Source organism: Carassius gibelio, chromosome B8 (genome assembly GCF_023724105.1).
Source record: "Carassius gibelio isolate Cgi1373 ecotype wild population from Czech Republic chromosome B8, carGib1.2-hapl.c, whole genome shotgun sequence".
Classification (NCBI taxonomy): domain Eukaryota; kingdom Metazoa; phylum Chordata; class Actinopteri; order Cypriniformes; family Cyprinidae; genus Carassius; species Carassius gibelio.
Window position 1 is genome coordinate 21,166,847 of NC_068403.1, and position 20,302 is coordinate 21,187,148.

The 20,302-nt window shown below is 36.0% G+C and overlaps 1 protein-coding gene across 1 annotated transcript in view; it reads left to right on the top strand.

Annotated features, from left to right (window-relative positions):
- The window catches only part of si:dkeyp-14d3.1 (transmembrane protein 132C), a 207,553-nt gene that overhangs the window by 178,621 nt on the left and 8,630 nt on the right, over positions 1-20,302 (top strand). The window contains exon 6 of the mRNA XM_052563064.1: positions 11,584-11,792. Coding sequence (XP_052419024.1) covers positions 11,584-11,792 — 209 coding nt within the window. The remainder of the gene's footprint in view (positions 1-11,583; positions 11,793-20,302) is intronic.

The window sequence follows — 20,302 nt, forward strand, 5'->3', positions numbered from 1 at the left end:
TGTTTGATGTAAAGCACTATTGGGAGCCAGTCAGGTAAAACTGATGACCGCATAAAAGGGTGAGTTTAGAATGCAGGTTCTCCCGAAAGGAGTGACGCAGACAGTCGATGTGGAGCTACATTAGTAGTCCAGCCATGTCCAGTGTAGCAGATGAAGTGTTAAAAATAAGAGGAAGTAAACATTGTAAGTACTTTTCTTGGATATATTTCACCTTTGATAATGAATACCTCCTTCGCTGAGGACCCACACAGTTGTAGTTTAAGACCCGGTTAATTGTGCTGTCAGACCTGCTCAGTCACGAGCTGCCTGTTCATGGTCCGGCTCTCTGGTTCCTCTGATGGCTGCTTGATTCGGTGTGTCTGACAGGTAGTTAATTTTCCAGACTGAATAGTCATGGCTGTAGTATTGTGGTGTGAGATTCCCCAGCCTATGGCAGTGATTAATGATGATGCCTGTGTGTTGTGTGTTTGTGTGCCTGTGTGTCTGTAACAATAGATTTGAGCTGTACAGAATTGGAACGAATAAGTGAAATAGCAAAATTTAAATGTGCTGTATTCATCAAAGTAGTTCCGGTGAATCTTCTAAAATGTAACTTTTTAGTAAAAGACAAGTTGTAGTAAAACATAGTCTCATCAACATATGCTCATCAACACTCTTAAAAATAAAGGTCCAATGCTGACATTGCAAAACCTTCACCATCCATAGAACCTTTCCAATGAATAATAGGTACTTTTAGGGGGGAAAAAAGGTTATTCAGCTTATTAAAATGTTTTATTTTTTATTTTTTATTGAACAGTTCACTGGTTCTTTGAGGAACCAAAAATGGTTCTTCTATGGCATTGCTGTGAAAACCCCTATTTTGGAACCCTTATTTTTAAGAGTGAACACTTAATTTATTTGATTAATAATACAGTAAAAACAATAATATTTAAAAATACTAATATAATTACAAATAACTGTTTTCTATTTTAATACATTTAAAAATGTTATTTATTCCTGTGATGGCATCACAGAATGGTCAGCAGCCATTATGATATAATATTATTAATATGAAATATTGTTATATACATCAATACATCATATTTTATCTTATCTGCAAATGAATATGTGACAAAACTACAGAATTTAACATTTTATTATTAGGTCTTTTGACACATACATGTTTTACCAAATGAAAAGGACAGTACTTTTAGAGTTCATCCCACTGTTTGATGTGAGCACAAGTATTGGAACAGTTGAATTTAAGGCAGATGTAAAAGATTAAAAGCTAATATTTAGTTGCAGATCCCTTGCATGCAATCAGAGCAGTGAGTCTGCAACCCAGACATCACCAGACTCTTGGTCCTATGCTTTGAAAAGCTTTTCTCCAGCCTTTAATGCAGCCAATTCCAACTGTTGCTTGTTTTGTGGAGTTTTTGTCTTTATTCTACTCTTCAGCTGGTGAAATTAATGTTCAGGCGGATTTAAATCTGGAGATTGATTTGGGCAATCTAAGACTTGTTTTTTTTTTTTTTTCCTAAAAAAAGCCCTTGACTGAACTGGCAGGGTGTTTTGGGTCATTGTCCTGATCCAATTTGAAGTGCTTTCTAATGAGTTTGGTGGCATTTTCTTGAATATTGGTGGCCAAGATGATTTTGTACCCTTCCAAATTCATTCTGCTACTGCCATCATACATTAAGTCATCAAGAGGTCCTGTTCTAGAGACAGCCATGCATGCCCATGTCATGACACCTCCACCAAGCTTTACAGATGAGGTTGTATGCTTAGGACCATTTGCAGTTCCCTTTTTTCTCCACGCTTTTGCTTTCCAATAACTTAGATAAAGGTTAATCTTTGGCCCAATCCCAATTCTACCCCTTAGCCCTTCCCCTTTCCCCTACCCCTCTGTTTCGCGCATTCACGTGAAAGGGTAGGGGTGTCTTGATTCTCTTTTGGTTGGAGGGGTAGGGGTAAGGGGAGGGGTCAGATAGCCCTTCAAACGAAGATTTTTCGGGACCACACTTCAAACGAAGGGGTATGAATTATCTTGCCAACATGGCTGCTACAGCGAACAAAAAGACACATAAATGTAAGCTTTTTTTTGGCATAAATAAAGATTTTAACGAAAATTAATCATTTGTTTTATGTAAAATTCGATTGTGAGTTCATATTCACGGTCATGTTACTCAAAGACATGTTAGCAAAAAATCGCTAATATTTGCCAACATCATATAATTACAGACTGCATGATAGTGCCATAGCATATGTCTGGTCAGGGCGATAACTGCCGTAGACATTGATGGGGGCTAATCCCCCAAATAATTAGATATCCCTAAACCTTTTTCTGAAATATTGCTTATTCGAGAGAGAAAGAAAGAGAGAAAGAGAAATGGAAGTTGCGTGTATTCGCATCTGTGAGTTTATCTTTTTAGAGTGTGTTAACTTAAAAACAGCGATTGTATCCTCTCGTCGCTGGAAAAAAATAGAATTGTGATTGGGCCTTTGTCTCATCGGTCAATCAACTCAGTTCCAACACTCTACTTCACATATGTGAAGAATCTTGCCTTTCTATTTATGGTGCTGATCAGAGGTTTGCATCTTGCTGTGTAGCTTCTGTAATTCTGTGTCAAATTCTCCTGCGGACTGTAGATTGACAGAGCATCACCCCAGCTTCCTGGAGGTTGTTGGCGATGTTTTTTAGGGGTTCATTTTCACAGCTTTTATGATTTGTCTGTTATCAACTACTGTTGTTTTTCTCTTTGTGTTGAATCACTCAATAATAAAATGTGACATTCTGTAATTTTGTCTCATATTTATCTTTTAATCATATTTACAGATTTCTTGGATCCACAACAAACAGAACAATTTTGTCTTTACTGTTCCAGTACTTATTGAGGGCACTGGAACATATATTTATATATATATATTAGGGCTGTCAAATGATTAAAATTTTTTATCAAATTAATCAGAATTTTCAGTGGATTAATCAGGATTAATCACTATTTGCAACTACACCTGAATCCTAACCATTTTTTTTCCAAAAAAGATAACCAAAAGATAAATAACAGGACACAGATACATAATTTTCATGTATTGTTTCATCATGTGGTTCTTTTATTCTGAATTTCAAAAGTTTAACATTTACTTAGATCAAATTTACCTGAGCACTATATCAAACCATGCCATTTAACTACAGATAGTGTAAGAGTTTTAGGTGAACCAGTGGTTAAATATAGCCACATATCTATGAAATTATGGATAGAGAAACTCGAAAGAATGAACTCAGAAACAAAAACATGCGCCACAATCACATAAGCAGCACTCTGGGCACTCTTTGTTTTTGGGAGGTGTTCATTTGCTCTGCCACAATATTTTAGGATCGATATTGTAGGCCTTTTGCGCATGCGCAGCGTGAAACACAGGACGCTATAACACAGTGATCCTCAAATCTGGCTCGCGAGATCCACTTTCCTGCGAAGTTTAGCTCTAACCCTAATCAAACACGCATGAGTTTGCTAATCAGTGTCTTTAGGATCATTAGTAAATCACAGGCAGGTGTGTTTAATTGGAGTCTGCGCTAAACTCTGCAGGAAACTCGCGAGCCAGATTTGAGGATCACTGCTATAACAGAAAGAAGAAGCTCCAGCGTATCAACTACCAAAGTCGTCTCTGTTTATCGAGCTTGGCATGAATGTATTTGAGAGTAAATGGGGTAAAACCTTAAGCTTCTTCGGTGTTTTCGTCGCGGCGCTCGCCGCTGTTTTTTACTATCTTGAGAATTCAGAGATCGACGAGACTTTCCTAACCTGAATAATTTGTCACACTGCGCATGCGTGAAATGCGTTAAAAAATTTGACGTAATTAACGACAAACAACTAATTAACGCCGTTAACGCGCTATTTTTGACAGCCCTAATATATATATATATATATATATATATATATATATATATATATATATAAATCTCTGTTCATCTTCTGAACACAATTTAAGATATTTTGGATGAAAACATGGAGGGTTGAGACTGTGCCATAGACTGCCAAGTAAATAACAGTCCATAAAAGGTATGAAAATTTGTCGTCAGTATACTCCTTGTGGCATGGAGGACACAGAAGAGCACACGCAGCATGGTGATATGGAGTGACAAACCGTTAACAAAGGAAATATTAATAATAATAATAATAAAGTCGTTATTGTGGTTTTCTTCACCTACAAAAAGTGTCCCAGTCGCTTCATCTAACTTAGATTGCACGTCTGATGGCAAATGGAGTATTCTGACAATGACTTTTCATACCTTTTATTGACCTTGACACTGTTATTTAATTGGCAGTCCATGGGACAGTCACAAGCATCCAGGTTTTCATCCAAAATATCTTAAATTGTGTTCCGAAGACAAATTAACCTTTACGGGTTTGAAACGACTAAAGGTAAGTGATTAATTACATAATTTTTCATTCTTGGGTGGAGTAACCCTTTAACCTTTAAAGGTCCCATATTGTACACTTTTCTGAAGTTTTATTTTAGATTTTGATGTCTTTAAGAATATATATTTGTGGTATAATTACCAAAAAACATCTCATTATATTTTTACAGCTCCTTTCTCGGGAGGTCTGCTAAGAACAGGTTGATTTTAGCCTGTCTAGTTGATATTCATGAGCCTCTCTTCTGATTGGCCTGTTGTTTTCTGAGTGATGCACGGGCAGGCCAACTACAGATAACTAGGGTCAGATTATGTCACAGCGCTAGCTGGAGAAAACAAAACAAAGGGGAAACTGGACACGGCCCACTCAAACCAGCGCAGATTCGGCTACGCAAGGAGCTTAAAATATCATCTTGTTGTGATGTTGGGTGGCAAAATCTACGTAATACAGCATCAAATTAAGAATTTGATCGCATATGTGATGCAACTGGCAGACAAACCAACTGATGACAGCTATGGTTAAATGCGATAAAACAAGCGGACTGGACAGAAACATTCGTTAAAATGCTTGTGTTTGCAGCGCACATTTATTGAAAAGGTTCAATAAAATATTGTCTTTTGTTGTTATGGATGAGTCTACAGATTTCTTGCCATACGTTTCTTGCATCTCATAATATCGTGTATGAATAAATGTCTGTGCATGTGTGTAAAACAACAAACTGACGAGTTTTATATATATATATATATATATATATATATATAATGTGTGTGTGTGTGTGTGTGTGTGTGTGTATAATAATCATTTGTAATTGTATATACATTGTTTTGATTTATTGTGGCTGGAACAATAATGTAGCTGTAAAAATAGTTGCCTGCTGAAATTGAAATGTATATATATCTTCAACATCTTGACGTGCTAGATAGACACAATGAGTTTGTCTTTACTATAAACGTTAGATGTGATCCGCCTCATAGTAACAATCCTGTCAGATTGTCCATCCTTTGAGTGAGAATGTAACTTTACAGGTCGGCCTATCTGGTTTCGTGGTTAAAGTTAACCTTTTCAGCATGTTTCAGTGCTGTTGTTCAGCAATGGCACAGACGCAATGTTGTCTGGGGGTTTGACAAAAGGAGAGTGGGGTGCTTGGCAATGCATGGGGTGATGACTGAAGGAGGTGACTGTGTAGTACTGACGTCAGCTTTTTACGGAAATCACAATGATTCGTGAAAAATCACAGCTACTTTAAGCAGACTGTATGCATTTTACTGTGGACCGACTGTTTTGAAATTGATATAGTAGTTAAATAGCCCCTAGACATCAGTTATTGTGAAAAAGCCAGGAAATTAAACTTTTTTGGTTTATGAACCTGAAGTTATTAGTTAGTAAATGATGGAGAAAGAACTTTTTGTTGTGTTATTGTTGAGTTATTATAGTGGTTCCAATGTATTTGTACTTGTAAACATAGATTTCAATGACAAAAGCTGCATTTAATTAATGTTAAAAATAATTACAAATGTGGCAATTAAGTGTTGTATTTTTTTAAGTGCGGCTGAAGTGTCCAAATAGTTTTTGGGGGGGGCCACTGTTGAATATAACAGTGTTAAATCTATTAATTCATCATGTCAACAGTTAACTTTGGTAGCCCTAGAAAACTCTCTAAGCATCTTCATGCTCAGACTTTGCTGAAGTAACAGAGATAAAAGCTTTGGAACCAGAGCAAGGGGAAACTCTGACAGCAGACAACTCTATCAATCAGACAAGCATGAAACAAACTCTCAAGGCTCTAACAGCCCTTAAGTGTAGAAAGCAACACACCATGATGCTCTGATGCTGGATTAGATGTCTCACTCAGCTCTGGGAGTGTGTGTAATGTTCAGCCACAGCCAGGAATATGGCTTTTGAATTTTTTAGTAGTTACTGTATAATGACATTATTCAGCAGTCTCTTCTGCTAGTGAACTGCTACTTTCCATGAATAGAGCACAAAACAGGCTTGAAATTGATTATTTGTTAACATATGTAGAGTAAAAAGAGGTTTCTTAACTTTTTCAGAAAGCATTGAATTCACAGGAGGTAAAACTAAATATTATAATTTAAAGGGTTAGTTCACCCAAAAATAAAAATCAGCCTACAAGTTACTCACCTTAAGTCATCCTAGGTGTATATGATTTTCTTCTTTCAGACAAATCCAGTCGGAGTTGTATAAAAAATTTTGATTTTCTTTCAAGCTGTTTAATGGGACTCGGCGGGTGTTGCATGCATCAGTCAAAAAAAAGTTCAATAAAAAGCACCAATCCATAAAAAAATTGTGTCACTAGCAAATCAATATGTTTTTGTAAAAAAAAAAATATCAGTATTATTCTCTACAGGAGGGCTTTGTTTATCCCGAGAGCCATGTGAGATACTTTTTTTTATGAATGGGTGCTTTTTATGAAACTTATTTTGGACTGATGGATGCAACACCTACTGAGTGACATTAAACAGCTTGAAAAATCAATGAAAATTTTAAATGTAACTCCAAACTGGATTTGTCTGAAAGAATAAAATTATATACACCTACAATAAATCATTTTCATTTTTGGGTGAACTAACCCTTTAAATTATTATTTTTTAACTCTGTTGATAAAATCTATAATTTAAATCAATTATTTGTATGATTCTGTAGCATTAAACTAAATAAAATCTCACTACAACTGACAAATGCAGTCAAAATGGCTTAAAAATAAATTAAATAAAGTATTAGATTATTTATTTAAGGCTCCAAACCATGTTTCATTTTGAGTGTCACAATTTAATATAAAATTGTATAATTTTTTTTTCTAACATGGGAATATCGTCAGATTTGTGCCTGTAATGCTTTTAAAAAAGTCAGTGTAACATGGAAAGTGCCTATTTTCATTTTAACATTGATTGCAGATATCTGGATCTTCTAATTACTCTTCAGAGAGCATAACATGATTGTGCAATTCTCAAACCCTGACAGACTGAGATCTAATATACCTTCTGAGAAAAAAAAAAGGGAAAATAAATGTTTTTGACAAATAAAAAAAAACAGCCTAGGAGCTCTATTAATATGAAAGGGTTATGCACAAAATTTGGATTTGCAGCCATGTTTCAGTGTGTGTGAGTATGTGTGTGCTTGCATGCTTTTATCTTTCTGCTGCTGGCCACACTTTGATGGTGTGTGTTGCATCTGTAGTTTCCATCCCTGTCAGATCCTGGTTAAAGGAATCAAAGTCTGACCGAGTCAGTCATAGTGATTTGAGGCCCGCATCAGAAGGGAACACTGAGCCAAGTAATTTCGCCAACTTTTTGGAATGCAGCTTCATAACTCCTTGACAAGAGGATGAGGCCGCCCTTCTGTCCTCTCTGTCTTGTGATGGGCTTTTCTATTTACTCATCATTATTAACCAAACTGCTACCCATTTTTCCAGCAGCCATCTGGAAAAGAAAGGTTATGTTTGGGCCTTGGCTCAGCTGTTTACTGCCAACTCATGCACACAGACACTAACAGGCAAACATTTGTTTTTCTCTCATGACGGGGCAGTCAGATATATTTATTTAATTATTTGTATTTATTTACTGATAAATAGAAAATGCATGCTTTTATCGAGCATGGACATATTGATCAAAAGTGAGAGAACAGACGTATATAATGTTTCAAAAGATTTCTATTTCGAATTAAAGTAATGCTGTTATTTTGTTTCCATCAAGTTGTCAGACCAGGGACCTGTTCTTTGACGTCGCTAACTCATTTAGCTGGATTTGATTGTTGACGATTTGGCATGATCTTGGATTGGTTGGTTCTTTGAAGCTCATCCTGGAGTTGCTGTCATAGCAACAGGTCCGTAAGCTTAAACCTGCTCGGGTGATGACAGTTATTATGGAAGTGGCTTGATGGAGCGCAGGCCATGCAGATAACATGATCTTGACCCTTAAGAAACTTTCATAAATGCTGTCACATAACAAATGTGTTTTGCAATGCAATCTCAGTCTGAATAGTCATATCAGAATTCATGTGTCACTCTAGATTGTCATTCTTCATAATTCTGCACTGATGGGAGTCACTCCAAAGATTGTACATACTGGTAATCTTTGATCACCCTGTGAATATGACAGACAGTTGCAGAGGTGTCAGCGGAGATACAGTGAGCTGTTGAACTCAAGTTTTACAGTGACATATCTACACAAGCTAAGCTTGCGGTGTCTTACTGTAAATATTTCAAAACTTTTCTCTCATTCCCTTCACCTTTGTCTTCCTTATCACCTGTTAACATTTACTTGGCTGTCTAAACTGACATTTCATAGTTCTTTAAAAACACTATATTATACTAGATTATACACCAAACCCAGAAAGAAAATGTTTGACAATTTTAGAATAAAAATGTATGAATCATTTTTATTTGAATTGAGGACATTTTAAAGTGATATCAGATCTAGTTGACATACCATAACAAAACACACACACACACACACATGCAGTTGTACATTCAGTCTTTTATACCAAGATAACAACAGGTGCTGTTTTCATCATGGGTATCTGTAGTTAGATAAATGTGATAGAGGCAGAACTGCTTTTACCTTTAGGTACAAACCAATAGAGCATCTGAAAGAGATGAGAACAACTTTTCAGTGAACAACTCTATCGAGAGATTGTGGGAGCCAAGATAAAAAATACACCGCAGAAATGTTAAGAAGTGGGAATCTTAATCATGACCTAAATCTGTGTAGGTGAATGTTGTGGTCAATTATTTGATTTAAATCATAACACAAGAAAATACTTATACCAGAACATTAACTTTTGACATAAAGTCAAGGCTATATTTTCCAGTGGTGGACAGTAACGGAGTAGCTTTACTTCGTTACTGTACTTAAGTACATTTTTCAAGTATCTGTACTTTACTTGAGTAATTTTATTTTGAGTAACTTTTACTTTTACTTCACTACATTCCGAAGCATAAAATCGTACTTTTTACTTCACTACATTTCATAAAACATATCGTTACTCCCTATATCACGTGCTCCGACACTGAGAAGCGGTGTCTGATTCATCATGAACGAACTGAGTCTTTTCAAAATAAACCTTTAAATCGGATCGCGAATCACACCAAACGATTCGTTTAGGAATTAGAATGATCCGATTGCAGCTGTTCTGGAGTCGACCACTCACTGATTCAAATGAACCGTTTAGTGCGAGTCACCAGAAGTAAGAACCGGGAGATCCTATGAGCGCGCGTGCGTCTGATGTTGCTAAAAGTAAGTTATTAATGTCGAAATATTGGATTAATTATTGTAACTGAAAACCATATTTAGGTCAAAATTTTCAGTTGTTTGGGAACTAAATCCGTTGTAAAGAGTGATCTATTTAAGCCCACTGAAATGCTCGAGTGCAGACACATCAATTTTAGGTAAAAAAAAAAAAAAAAAACTTTCAATAACACAGATTAAATACAATAACTCATGCACGTTCAAATTCCCCGCTGCCATAATGTTAACAGTTTTATTAAAATGTCCTATGTGACGTCTGTTTTTATATTGTTTATCAACAGTAACGTTATACATATGTATATTGTTTGGATTAACTAGACGAGTAGACAGACATGAATGTTTATTCATAACCGTACTGAAAATAAGTAAATATTGTTAGCTGATGCTAACTGTCTAGCTAACAAGCTTGTTGGTGCTAAGTTGAGGTAATTTTTATAAATAATGTCCAAATATTTTTATTCAACCACCTATATATATATATATATATATATATATATATATATATATATATATATATATATATATATATATATATATATATATACATATATTACATCTGGGTAGAAAAAGGATGTGATGTTCAGAACATGGTAACTACAGTAATTATTAAAGTGGGAAGAGATGCACCCCGTTTAAACCATAGACAAGGTTTGAGAAGGAAAAAATCATTATGAAAATATAATTATATTTTCCTTAATGTTCTTCCTAACTTCAGGCCTTATTATCATGTCATATATAAAGTTACAGTACAGACCAAAAGTTTGGACACACTTTCTCATTCAAAGAGTTTTCTTTATTTTTATGACTAAGAAAATTGTAGAGTCACACTGAAGGCATCAAAACTATGAATTAACACATGTGGAATTATATATGGAATTATATTAATAACAAAAAAGCTTGAAACAACTGAAAATATGTCATATTCTAGGTTTTTCAAAGTAGCCACCTTTTGCTTTGATTACTGCTTTGCACACTCTTGGCATTCTCTTGATGAGCTTCAAGAGGTAGTCACCTGAAATGGTCTTCCAATAGTCTTGAAGGAGTTCCCCGAGAGATGCTTAGCACTTGTTGGCCCTTCTGCCTTCTGTTTGCGGTCCAGCTCACCCCTAAACCATCTGGATTGGGTTCAGGTTCGGTGACTGTGGAGGCCAGGTCATCTGGAGCAGCACCCCATCACTCTCCTTCTTGCTCAAATAGCCCTTGATGCCTTCAGTGTGACTCTACAATCTTCATAGTCATGAAAATAAAGAAAACTCTTTCAATGAGGAGGTGTGTCCAAACTTTTGGTCTGTACTGTAACTTTGATGTTCTGTAAAACAAACTTTAAATTACTTTGTTCTTACTGGTGAAGATCAGATGGTCAACTCTGTTTTCTCTCAGGTACATCACAGTGTAAGCTTCACAGTGAATATTACTCTCATCAGCGTAGTCCATATCAACAACAAAAATATATCTTGACTCCATATAGTGGTTATTTTGGAAAAAATCCCAGGTATTTTGAGCAGTAGGATTATAAAAAAATATGTGCTAATATAACATTAAATTAAGTAGCCTATGTAAAATTGCAAACATCTATCTTTCAGTACTTTTTTACTTAAGTACATAAAAAATTGAGTACTTTTGTACTTTCACTTGAGTAAGATTGAAAAAGGAGTACTTTTACTTTTACTGGAGTAATATTTTACTATACGTATCTGTACTTTTACTCAAGTACTTGATTTGTGTACTTCGTCCACCACTGATATTTTCCAATAACATCAGACTTCACTGCCAATTCTTTTCTTACTGTATATGCCTTGTCTTTTGCTCAGATGCATTGTATTGATTTTGGTAATGTGAAGTTGTGTCCTGAGAACATCAATCCACTGTTGTGTTCTCACTTCTCCATCACTGACATCCCTTTTTTCTGATCTCAGGTATCAGACAGGTGTGATTACGTCTACGTGAATGGCAAGGAGATGAGAGGACGGGTCCGAATGCTGCTGAACTTCACGTATGGTTACCTGAGGGCCCAGCTGGAGGTGAAGGTCTGGATTCCCAAACTGCCTCTGCACATCGAAGTTTCAGATACCGAACTCAGTCAGATCAAAGGCTGGAGGATTGCCGTAAACAGTAATGCCCAGAGGTATGAACCTTTGTGTTGGATTCTGAGAATATTGAGTGATCATAGAGCTGCGCTGAATCTACATGTGGAAAGCAGATTTCCACAGAATTCAAACATCTGTCACTCACAGTTCTGTACCTCACAAAACATACTCTAATTGTAGTATTTTGCAATCTGTTATGGCAAAATTTCAACCAGGTGGTTTCTCTGTAACTGTGTGTGTGTGTGTATGAATGGTCTTTAAAGGGTCATCCTGAACTGACCGGTCTTCAAAAACAAAAAGAATTAAGGAGTTATATTATCAGACTGAACAAATGCGTTAAAGGAATAGTTTACCCAAAATTAAAAATCCTGTCATTATTTTGTCATTCAAAATCCATAAGATTTCATTCACCTTCAACACAAAAATGGAAGATATTTGTCATGACACCAGAGTGGTTCCTGTCCCTCACTGAAAGTCCACTCCACCAAACGTTTAATGCTCCAGAAAGTTCATAAAGACATCATAATCAAGTAATCAATATGAATTGAGTGGTTTAATGTAAGTCTTCTGAAGAGAAAGGAGAAAGGATTGCTTTATATTATGAACAGGTTTAAGTTAGGTTTGTTATCACGTATTAAAAATGGAAAATGGAAGCTCAACTGTACTTGCTTGACTTGTGAGGACAAACCTCAGCAGTTCTTGTTCATCACACAAGCCCTTTTAAGCTTTCATGTATAATTATATGTTTATCATTGTTACCAGTGTCAAGTTGAATGGTCAAATATTAACTTTGACTGCCCTAGAAAAAATTATTTAAATAAGTAAGTAAATAGATGTAGATCATTTATTCAATATGTTTGGTGGGTAAAGAGCAGAAACCTTTAATTACATCAGTGGTTGGTCTCTTTGATCAGCTCATAAATATTGACATCTCTACAAATACAGAGGCTGAAAATCCTGCAGTTAGAAACTTAAAAGGCAAAAATTAAAAAAATGCTGCAATCATTGTTTTAAATGTGTGAATGGTGCACAGAAAAGGAGATGTCTATCCCTAACGAACACATGAAAACTCAAAATAATCAGATATATGAAGACACATAATACAAATTTAGTATTTTTCGGGATTAAAAAAAAATTACATTTACAAAAGAAAATAAGTTAAACCTTTAAAGTGGAAATGTACTGAAATCCTGTGGTGAAGCAGAGGAATGTGAGAAGCCCCACACAATCACAGAGAAACAGATGCAGCTCTGGAATGTGAAACCATGAAACAAACTCTCTGTCGGACAGTACAGTAATGCAGTGAACCACCATATAATGCTTTGCTTATAGAACAAAAATTCATATCAAGCATTCATATTGATTTCATCCATATCTATATGAGATTACATTCAAATGAGCGTATGAAAATGTATTAATCGAACCATTTCTAATTATAATTATGCGTAAAAAGAAAATCTAGCTTTGGGTGGAACCTGGATTGGTGAAAAGTCTGTGAATCTGTAAAAGTAGGAAATCTGTGAGTTATGAAACAGGGGGTTGATCATTTTAAACTTATTGCAAATGCTTCTGGCTGCAATTTCCCATCATGCACCTCTAATATTTTGTCGTCATATATCGTCGGGATACATTTCACATCTCTCTTTATAATCTACAAGGATCCACTTGGGCTTGTGAATTCAAAATAGAATAAAGTCAATATATACGATTTCCTAAAGGTATGAAGGCAGTTTCCTCTATGCCTCCATTTCCGTCTGTCCCATGTGGCACAATGATTCATGACGTGTGTGAGAATACAGAATGTAAAATATGAAGCTCTTTATAGGTAATTTTTTTGCAGTGTGAGACCCCAAGACTTTGACCCAATGTTGCGGACCCCTTATGACATCACTACTTGTGGGCAGGGGCCCTGTCTCATGGTTTGCTCACAATGGATTATCAGTACACCAAAGTAACTCATGGTAGAGCTTAAGATCTTTGTCCGAACCCTGACGGGACCCGATGAGCCTTTATCTTAAATTCATCATTGCCAAATACCCATCTTAATTTAAAATGTATCTTAATTTAATTGGTTAAAAAATACTTGTTTTCATTGGTGCGATGGTCTATTTATAGGCTAAATGAGCCTATGTCTATTTAGAGTGCTGAGATGTTAAGATGTCACAGAGGACTTATTTTATTTCTGTATTCCAACTTCCAAGTGGCCTAGTCTACGTTAGTTATGACTAGATTATGTTAAAACATGTATAAATGACTCATTCTTGACAAAAGGCAAAAGAGCTGTGTGTGTGCGCACATTTGAATAATGTCGGGCTGTAAACGGGTTCGGGCTTTTACAAAGCTGTCAATCAAAATGTACTGGTCGGGTTAGCTTATGGCCCGATAACGGCTCTAACTCATGGTATACTGGTTTGTTAGATTAAGTTCATGTTTTCATAATAACTCGTTTTGTGGTTTATTTATGGATATGCTCTCTAAAGCTGTTTACTGCTAATGAGGTGTTCTATATATATATATATACACACAGAATGAATATTGGATGCTGATTGCTTTATACTTCTTTCTTTGTTTTTGCATCAACCTGCTTGTTACGCAGTTTGATTTATGTGTGTGTTTCTAACATTACAATTAAACGAAGGGTTTGTGCATGTAACTCATAAACAACCCTTATATTAAACATCAAGCACAGTTGAAGCTGAAGTGGATGTTTTTATTTTTATTTTTTTATGGTAAAGATTTTCTCTTAATTTAATTTGCAGAGACAATATATGCAATGTAAGCCTACTGTAGGCTGGATTCTCAGAAAAGTGTAAATGTGCAGTCAGATTTACCACTGTTTGTGCTTCATAATTTGCTTAACCGTTGACAGTGGACATATTGGACAATTGACTTTTTTTATGGACTTATATATTTTTATGAACACAATTTCACTGGATTGTCACCATTGTGACCAAGTCATAACACTGTGTCTCCGTGGTGCTATTTGTTTGGTATAGGTGTTTGTATAATTCTTTTTGTTTTGAGCATCCAGCCCATTCCGACACTGTGACAGCTAAACCAATGGTTTGAGTTTGGGGTGGGACTATTATGTTTGATCGTCTAATCACAATTAAGGGAAGGGTTCAGGAAGCCTTTTTGAAGTAAATATGATTGCAGTTCTGCTGTTTACACACTTTATTTTAAAGTCAAGTCACGATTATTTATATAGCGCTTTTTACAATGCAGAAAGTGTCAAAGCAGCTTTACAGTTTTAAACAGGGAAATAGTGTTCTTCTCTGGCCAGACGAGACCAGCAGTTTCATTCTAGGTTGCAACAAAGTCAGATTGTGCAGGGGACTCATCTGGTTTCCGTGGTTTTTTCCTGATGGCCTTCTAGGTGATGTATTTATCACCTAGACTTTATGAATTTATAATATTAAGTACAATAAATATCCCAGAAGAACATCACATTATACTACAAAACAAAATACATTTATGTATCACTAGTTTTGAATATAAAATGTATTATTCATTTTCGTTTTTATTTCGATTTGATGTTTTGTAGTTATATTTTTCTTAATTGGGAGATATTAGTGATGCGCGGGGTCGGCTTTTTTTTCCAACCCGCAGGTCCCGCTTTTCTGAAATTATTTGGCCCCACAAATAAAGTAAAATTTCTTGACCCGCCCCGATCTGCCACGCGCATCAGGGACATCACGGAAGTTACATTGTTGCTTAGACCTTCATATTGTGACCTTATCAAAGATAAAATATAAAATAAGAAAATATATATTCCAAATACTTAATATACCTGTAGGCTATAGGGAATTACACTAGTGATAGTTCGCCCCACAAATAAAGTGCCCATTTCTTAACCCGCCCTGCCCCGACCCGTGGGGCCCCCGAGTTAGGAGGCGACCCGCACATCACTAGTAGATATCACTGTTATTACTGTTCGTACTTTATGTTGATTAGTATTAGTTAGTATTAAAAATAATTCCTCCAAAAGCTCATATAATAACTCATTCATGATCTAAATATTATAGAAACTTAAGAATATGCTCTATTAATTTGGAGCAGCTAGTAACTAGCTGGCAACACCACAACAACACCCAAAAAATGCAAATGAAGAGAAAGTTGTTCTCTGATTGTTTTTCGTTTTTTGTTTTATTGCTGATACCTTGTAATGGTAAAGTGTTTTGTGTATTTGCCGACTATGTACAATATGTCATGCATGGATTTGAAATCTCTGTTGAAATTAAGATGCATGTGATCAGTATATAATGATGATTTTTGGACAACACTAGTTAAGTTGGACTTAAATGTGACAAGTGAGCAAGCCCTACACCAGCAGGATCTTCATAGATCTGTGTCTCTGGTAGTGGGAGGTTGTCTGTCAGTGTGGATCGAGTGGACTCTAATGAGGGGCTCGATTGCCGTCCTCCAGACAGCCTCAATCTCGGAAAGCACTAACAAGATGGCCACCTGATGCAATCATATTTTGATTCAGTGACAGAGACACAAAGTCCATCCTAATGTCGCAGTGTTGTGGCAATAATGCACATTGCCGAGGTGACACCTCAAGAACCCACTCACTCACGTTGTAGTGTTCATCACACTAGTTATTCAGCAGCACCCACACACTGCTTGGTGTTGCTAGTTCAGTCAAACAATAATTTAAAATGGGTGGTTAAATTTACACTGTTTTTGAAGATGGGGGGGGGGGGCTCAGTGTAAATGGCATGGCAAGTTTTTCTTATGAATATGAATTAGGCCATGCTGACATTACTAGGTATAGGGTTTGGGAATGTTTGACTCAGTGTTTAATTGCCTGGCCAATGAATGTCAACTACTTGAATGTCAAGAAAGAGTTTAAATCATAAAATGTCCCATTAAAGTCACAATTAAACAATTGGTGCAGCCAGATTTACTATTGTTTGGCACATAAGGGTGGGAAAATTTTAACCATTCAAGAGGAATCAATGCATGGTTTCATGTGTGATTTCATATTAAGGCAAAATATATCTCCATGCAGATTTCACAAAAGATTCAAGTTTTTCACAAAGATTCACAAAAACCAACTTGGTTTGAAAGCGATTTCTTTATGCTAAAGCTATATCAAATTATTTTCCAGTAGGGATGTAACGATTCACTCACGATTCGATTCGATTCAATTAAAAAATGAGATTTCAGAAATTATAAATTAAATGTGTCTTTTTGCTTGGCCAAAAAAAAGTAAATTTTTTTGTGAAATGGAAATATAATACTATAATTATACTGTGTACTAATACAGCTCTTGCTAATTATTGCTCTTTTGTTGGATTTGATTGTTTCTATTGTCCCAATTTGAAAGCGTCTGCTAAATGACAAATTTTAAATATAATGCAAATGTAAATAACAAAACTAAATTGAAATTTTAAACAAGCCCCAAATCAAATAAATAAGTAACATCTAATGAAATATTTTCATATAAACAAAACAAGGTTTTGTCTGTGCTCTTTCCATTCAAATGAGAGGCAACCACTGCATTTAATCATGATCCAAACAAAGATGCTGCATACATGCAACATGAGCAGATTTCAATCTAAATTAGATGGTATAGTTTCACAATTTGAAGCAAAAACTGAATGGTTTGACTATAAATAAAAATATCTGCATGAAACATAAACATCAGATGAGCTGAAGATTCACTTTCTGCGAGCAGGTGGCGCTTAAAGCATTTCCTTGGTTTCCGCTGTAAACAAAGCAGTGCTGCCCTTGTGAACTTTAATATGCATTATACAGAGGCAAGATAAAAAGAAAAAATACCATCTAAACTTTTCTAAAGACAGTAAGCTCCTCTCAGACATACATACATATAAACTCTTACATCCTAATTGAATAGTGATTTGTTTAGCATCTCAACTGATTTGAAACATTACATATTTGAATGGATTTTCAACCAGCTCATGGTTAATCGTTACATTCTTATGTTCCAGTAAGGAAATTAATAAATGGAAGCCATTAAAAAAAGATCTATTTTTATCAACCATATTTTCTTTGTCTTTACTGCATAGCACAATAGGAGTCTGACAGGAAACGTCTGATCAAAAATGTAACATGTTTTTGTATTATCTTGTTCTGGTCATATTATATTATATTAAAAACAGCAGACGCCAACACAAAATCTGTAATGGTTTTACTGATAATACTGGGACTTGAATTGGTTTTAATGGAAACTGTTATGGAGCCTGTGGGTTTCTACTGGTAATGGGTCACCTATTGGTGGCTTGTTAAAACACTAAATCCTATTGGAATATGTCCCAAAACACACTACATTTAATTGGCTTTTATGGTTAAAAGTCAATCTATTGTAATGTTTGTAATGGTATCAGCAGGGATAGACGGAAATATGAAAAATAAAATGCTATGCAAGTCAATGGCTAACTGGTTATAAACATTCTTCGAAATATCTTCATGTGTGTTTAACAGCAGAAAGAGATTAATACAGGTTTGGTGCAACATGAGGGTGAGTAAATGATGATGGAATATGGTGATGAAGGAATATCTCTTTAAAAAAAGTTCAGCCAATAAAGTAGCTTTCATTGCAGGCAGATTAGAATTGTGCAGGTGAAGAGGTTCTTGCATGATTTCTTGCAGGATTTCTTTAGCTGACTAAGTCTGGTTTAGAGCCTCCAATCGGTTTTTGGCCTCCTGTTAATTGTTTCTTGTTAGCAAGGTTGTTTTGAGGTATCAGGACATTAAATGTTGTTGAAATCTTACCCAAATGACTCCATCTCCACATGTACCCTCTAAAACACATGCTGTTAAATGAAGGACTTCATCGTCAGCACATCACAACTAATTAGCTTGCCTCCACTAGCCATGCTCACCTAGCACTACAGAAAGTCAAGGGCCTCTGTCAGCAGTTTATGAACATGTGTTCGGCGGCCCAGATGCTCATTAGCCAGAGCTAGAGTTGGCTCTCACAGCTGCAGTCCGGTCTACACAGCGCATGCCAAAGTACATTCATCTTTTCTGTGATTATCACAATGTGAACGTGTTTAGCAAGGATGAACGAGCATGTTAAAAACGGCAAATTCACCTTACGTTTGTTTTACTTGACCCGGAGACATTTTTCATGCAAGAGAGGAGAAAATGTCAATTTTGGCTCATCGTCTGAAAATGTGGCAGAGGAGCGTGTGTGTTTTGCATTCACCACTGATTTCCCTCTCCACACATTCTCATTTATATTTATCATGGCATAACAGGCATGACCTTGCTGATGTAACAGCATTACGGTTTGTTGCTAGTGGGCACTGATGATCCATTTGTTTACCGCTATATGTGTGTATGAGAGAGAGAATCGCAAGGCTTTTCGTCCTCTGCCAAATGCACTGCCAGTTGGTCCGTGTAGTGCGAGAGAGAGAAACTGACCCGAGAGAGAGTGTTTCTGTGCTTGTGCCAAACCTGTAGTGTGTAAAGTGCCAGGCATGCCCACACTTTACAGCCTGGTGTTAACAGTGTTCTCTCGACACCAGGCAGGCATGATAAAGTCTGACTATTCCAGTTTATATCAATAAATGACGCTGTGTGAGAGAGATATGTGGAGCTGGTTGCCCCCTTAAGGGACTTCAATGTCTTCTATGTGGAAAATATTGTTTATTGAATTGTCTTCAGACCTCCTGTGTAGGTAATAACGGAGCACTGACACTGGGATCTCACCCAGAACAACTGATGGCTAAATCACAAAATGCCACTTGTTAATATCTCTTCCTTTCTCGTGAAGCCTTTTTAAGGATGTAAAGACCATAGAAGGATTTGTGAAGACGCAGAGCAGTGTTTGGATCATTTTGCAAATGTTATTGTTCTTAACTAGCCAATATATTTTGAATACCTGGAGTCTGAGGAAAAAAAAATTAAATGTAAAATGTCCCCAAAAGGTCTTTGGACCTGGAAGTCATAATTATAGAAGTTTTTGAAAGTTACTGCCTTACAGTGCAGTCAAATTCATCATTGTTCTGCATTTCAGGGTTATTATTGTTAGCTAAAACTAAATCTATAAAAAAAAATGCCATCACTTGAAATAAAATGAACATTAACTGAAATAATTAATTGAAAAAAATAAAAGTATAAAAAACTAAGTTTTTATATACTTTTATTGTTTTAAAATTTTAGTGACGTAGACGTGGGGGGGTGTTTAAATTAGGTGTTTTCTTTTTTGTACTTCAGGTTGAACTGAAGAACAAAAAAGAAAACTAAATGAACTAAAAGTTAAAGGTCCCGTTTTTCGCACTTTTTTGAAGCTTTGATTGTGTTTACAGTGTGCAATATAACATGTTCATGTTTCGCGTGTAAAAAAACTGTATTTTTCCTATCTTTTCCTATCTGTATACCGCTGTTTTCACTGTCATAAAAATGGGCTGATGACTTCCTTGTTCTATAAAGTCCCTCCTTCAGAAATACATAACAAGTTCTGATTGGGCCAGCGGTTCCTGTGTTGTGATTTGACAGCAGCTTAGCGCACGCTGCCCTCCTGGAAACAACGCCTTCTCCAGACAAAGAGGGAACTGCTCCATCTTTTAAGAAT